At 52.0% G+C, this 4,245-nt stretch overlaps 1 protein-coding gene across 2 annotated transcripts; it reads right to left on the bottom strand.

Annotated features, from left to right (window-relative positions):
• Positions 1 to 6: 6 nt before the first annotated feature.
• On the bottom strand, positions 7 to 2,872 carry ALDH1B1 (aldehyde dehydrogenase 1 family, member B1). Of its 2 annotated transcripts, none has more exons than XM_011993738.1 (2): positions 2,785 to 2,872; positions 7 to 1,609 (listed from the first exon to the last, which is right to left on the bottom strand). In XM_011993738.1, exon 2 carries the CDS (start codon positions 1,597 to 1,599, stop codon positions 46 to 48), a length of 1,554 nt encoding a protein of 517 aa, XP_011849128.1. In that variant the 5' UTR covers positions 1,600 to 1,609; positions 2,785 to 2,872; the 3' UTR covers positions 7 to 45. The 2 variants fall into 2 exon arrangements, with proteins under 2 accessions (XP_011849128.1, XP_011849129.1); XM_011993739.1 differs by lacking the exon at positions 2,785 to 2,872 and having other exon boundaries at positions 7 to 1,235; positions 1,377 to 1,609.
• Positions 2,873 to 4,245: the final 1,373 nt, after the last annotated feature.

Genomic DNA, 4,245 nt, shown 5'->3' with positions numbered 1-4,245 from the left:
TTGTGGAATTGCTGGACTGGGACTGGGCCTCCCTGACAGCTGCTCTTACGAGTTCTTCTGAGGAACTTTGATGGTGACCGTCTTCACCTCTGTGTAGGCCTTAAGCCCATCCTCACCCAGCTCCCTCCCGTTTCCAGATTCCTTAAACCCTCCAAATGGCGTGTGGCAGGTGACGATGTTGTAGGTGTTTACCCACACGGTCCCGGCCTGGAGTGCCTGGGTGAAGTACATGGCCTTGTCCAGGTCCCGGGTGAACACAGCCGCAGCCAGGCCATACCTAGTGTTGTTGGCCCTCTCAATCACCTCCTCAATCTTCTTGAACTTGAACAGGGGCTGCACAGGCCCAAAGATCTCCTCTTTGGCGATCCTCATGTCATCCTGCACGCCACCAAAGACAGTAGGCTTGATGAAGAAACCACGCTCCCCAAAACGCTCTCCACCACAGAGCAGTTTTGCACCCTCCTTCTGGCCAAGTTGGATGTAGCCTAGGACTCGTTCAAACTGCTCCTTGTCCACCTGAGGCCCCTGCTGGGTGTCCAGCTCAAAGGGGTTCCCCACTTTCCTCTGCTTTGCTTTCTCCACGGTTCTCTCGAGAAACTCATTGTAGATGGATTCTTCCACAAAGGTCCGGGAGCCAGCACAGCAGCACTGGCCCATGTTGAAGAACAGGGCTTCGTGGCACTGCTCTACGGCGTGCTCCATGTCAGCATCAGCCAGCACGATGCTGGGGCTCTTGCCGCCCAGCTCCAGGGTGACTCTCTTGAGGTTGGAATCGCCAGCTGCTTTCTGGATCAGGTGGCCTACCTCGGTGGAACCGGTGAAGGCAACTTTGTCAACATCCATGTGCTGCGCAATGGCCGCACCTGCTGTTGGGCCATAGCCCGTGATGATGTTCACCACCCCAGGGGGAAAGCCCGCCTCCTTGATGAGGGAGGCCACGTACAGGGCAGAGAGGGGTGTCTGCTCTGCCACCTTCATAACCACAGTGTTGCCTGTGGCAAGCGCCGGGGCGAGTTTCCAACCCTGCATTACCAAGGGAAAGTTCCACGGGATGATCTGGCCACAGACACCAACGGGCTCATGCCGGGTGAAGCAGAAATGCTCGCCATCCATGGGGATCGTCTTGCCATGCCACTTGTCAGCCCAGCCAGCAAAGTACCGATACACCTTGATGACCTCATCCAAGTCCAAGGCGTAAGACTCTTGAAAAGGCTTCCCATTGTCCAAGGTCTCCAGTGAGGCCAAGTAGACTCGATCCCGCTCCACTAGGTCTGCCAGGCGGTTCAGCAGCCGGCCCCGCTCAGAGGCATCCATCCGGCGCCATGGGGACCCCAAGCGGAAGGCCTCCCGGGCTGCTTTCACGGCCAGATCCACATCAGCCCGGTCACCTTCAGCCACGTGCCCGATGACCTCCCCGGTGGTAGGGTTGACCGTCGGGAAAGTCTTCTTGCTGACTGCATCTTGCCATTCATTGTTGATGAACAGCTGGTTGTAGGAGATGCCTGGGTTCAGAATGGGGCTTGGGAGGGCTGCTGCCGAGGAGTACCGGGCAGTCCTGCCCTGCAGGCAAAGCAGCCGGGGTGCCAGGAAGCGCAGCATGCTGACCACTCTGGAGAGGGACAAAAGAAACCAGGGTGAAAAGGTGGGATAAGGCAGGTGGCGGCACCCAAGGGCCCACCAGCTCAGACATTCCAAGATTCCAGCATTAAGGATTGTCACCTCTAGAAACATAGACTGTAAGAGCTGTGAAGGCCCTGATGAACTCTCTGGGCCAACTCTATCACGTCCTGCCTATCCTCAGCTCACTCCCTCACCTCTGCCAGGTCTCAAAAGCCACTGTCGCAGGAAGACCTTCCCTGACCACCCTTTATAAAATTGCAACTCTTCCCACCCCAACACTCTCTATCCCCCCTACCCTGCTTTACTGCTTCTCTATCTCACATCCCAAATACTATCTTTACAGGCTTCTATGTTTGTCTGTCTCCCCCCAATAAAATGCAAGCTCCATGAGCACAGGAACTTATTTTTCTGTTTCATTCATCACTATGTCCCCGAGCCTAGAGATATGCCTGCTACAGAGCAGTGGCTCAGCACATAGTACTGAATGATACACTGAGGAAACACTGAAATTGCCACAAAAGCTGTCTAAGAATTGACTAAGACTTGAGTAGAAATCAAAGAGACTTGGAGACAGTTGTTCTCTGAGAGGGACCTGCTTCACTTCACCTCTGTGCCTCAGTTCCCCCACATGTGAAATGCCTCATGGGGTTATGTTGAATGATGTCTTGCATATAAAAACCCTGGCAAGTTCCACTCAGGACATCAGGACTGGCCGTGCCTCAGAAATTGACCTAGCCCAGCAACCCCCAACCACAGGTCTCAGCGTAGCCTTTTCAGCTTTCCCAGAAGTGCAGCAAGTCAGGAGGCAGCTAAGAAGAAAAGCTACAACTCTGAGAAGCGTAGACTTCGTTAAAGCAACTACTGTTATAAAACTTAAAACAGCGGATAATACATATTAAATGAAAATTAAACGGAGTGTAACGTTCCCAGATTAGTTGAAGCAGTTATTCTTCAGTCAGAATTTGAATCTCTCTGCCTTTGATATCTCATGAATCTTGCTCCGCCCAGCAGTAAAATGGAATTGCACCTGCCTGTCCCTTCACCCCCAGCCTCTCACCCTCCACCCCCGGGCAGGAAGAGGAACAAAAAACTCAATCAGGAAAGCAAGGCTCCATGTAGGTCCCCAGCCCCATAAAAATCAACGTGATAGGCATGGTGGCTTACGCTGGTAATGCTTTGGGAGGCCGAAATGGGAGGATTGCTTGAGGCCAGGAGTTTGAGACCAGCCTGAGCACACAGCAAGAACTCTGTCTCTACAAAAAAATAAAAATAAATTTGCTGAGCATAGTGGTGTATGCCTGTAGTTCTAGCTGCTTGGGAGGCTGAGGTAGGGGGAAACACTTGAGCCCAGGAGGTTGAGTCTGCAGTGAGCCACGATTGTGCCACTGCACTCCAGCCTGGATAACAGAGCAAGACTGTATCTAAAAAAAATAATAATAATAATCAATGCTGACCAAGGAAGTTTCCCTTCCCCTTGGGGGTGTTACAAATAACGCTCAAAATCCTAAGGAAATTGAACACTCGAACAAAGGATTCTTAGCAAAGCAATTTTACTTCTGCACAGACGGGTGCCTCCTTGGCCAGTTGCCATGAGAGCACACCTGAACAAAGGGGCACAAGAGCCTTTATTCCTGAGGCAAGTCCTGCCCCTGTACCCTTTCCCCATTGGCTGGGGTCGGGTCGTACAATCTAAACTAATCCCGGTTGGCTAAACATTTGATTTTTTTAGATAGAGTGGGCATGTAAAAGAAAGTGGAGAGAAAGGGAAAGGGGTGTCTGTCATGAGCTAGAAAGTTAGTCCTCTTTCCAAATAAGCAAAGGAATGTGAGCTGGTACTGATAACGCTTGGTACTGTGGCGTGCCTGGGCATCTAACAAAGGCAAAAAGGAAAAAAATGAAAAAAAAAAAAAAGGGTGGGGGGCTACTATGAATTAAGGAATAAAAGATTGGTAAGATTATTTGAAGAGAAACCTCATCATATCCCACAGGGGGAAGCTGAGTCAGCAGATCTGCCAGGGGTGCCCCAGGGTTCCATTTAGCTCATGACTTTGCCACATGCTGGGACAGAGCGCCCTTGCCAACAACAGGCCTGGCTCTGAGGGTGAGGAGACCAAAAGGAGGTAGGGGAAAGGGGAGTCATCGATCCATGGGGTAAGGATTGGAGGGGTGAAGCAGTCAGGAGAGGTGGTCATACGCCAAGGCTGGCAAACCTTTGCAGTCACACAAAGGCTGTTCCAACTCTTGGGGCCTATATGGGGTCCCTGCCGGGGCCTCCACTTGCAGATAGGAAGATCACAGCTCACAGAGCATCATGCTTTACAGTTTGCAGGCCGTCTTCTCAAGGGAAATTTGCCAAGCCTCTCTCAGCCCCTAACTAATCAGGGTCGATGATGACCCCCATTTTGCAAGAAGGCTGGGCACCAGCGAGGTTCAGGGACTCACCAAGGACACATAGCAAGAAAGTATAGGAGCCTCACTCCAGATTTCCACAGGTCTAACTTTGCACATCCTCCAGAATATGGGCAATTTTTTAGTTCATTCACTGCGGGAAGGACCGGACCTTCTCTATCTGCGAGGGCTGCGGCGGCGCCCATCTCACCCCTTCTGTGGGGGAAAGGGCGCAGC

Source organism: Mandrillus leucophaeus, unplaced genomic scaffold, assembly GCF_000951045.1.
Source record: "Mandrillus leucophaeus isolate KB7577 unplaced genomic scaffold, Mleu.le_1.0 Scaffold433, whole genome shotgun sequence".
Lineage (NCBI taxonomy): Eukaryota > Metazoa > Chordata > Mammalia > Primates > Cercopithecidae > Mandrillus > Mandrillus leucophaeus.
This window is presented reverse-complemented; position numbering and strand designations above follow the sequence as displayed.

Coding starts and splice junctions, on each gene's coding strand:
- ALDH1B1 (XM_011993738.1), bottom strand. CDS start 1,599: ATGCTGCGCTTCCTGGCACCCCGGCTGCTTTGCCTGCAGGGCAGGACT.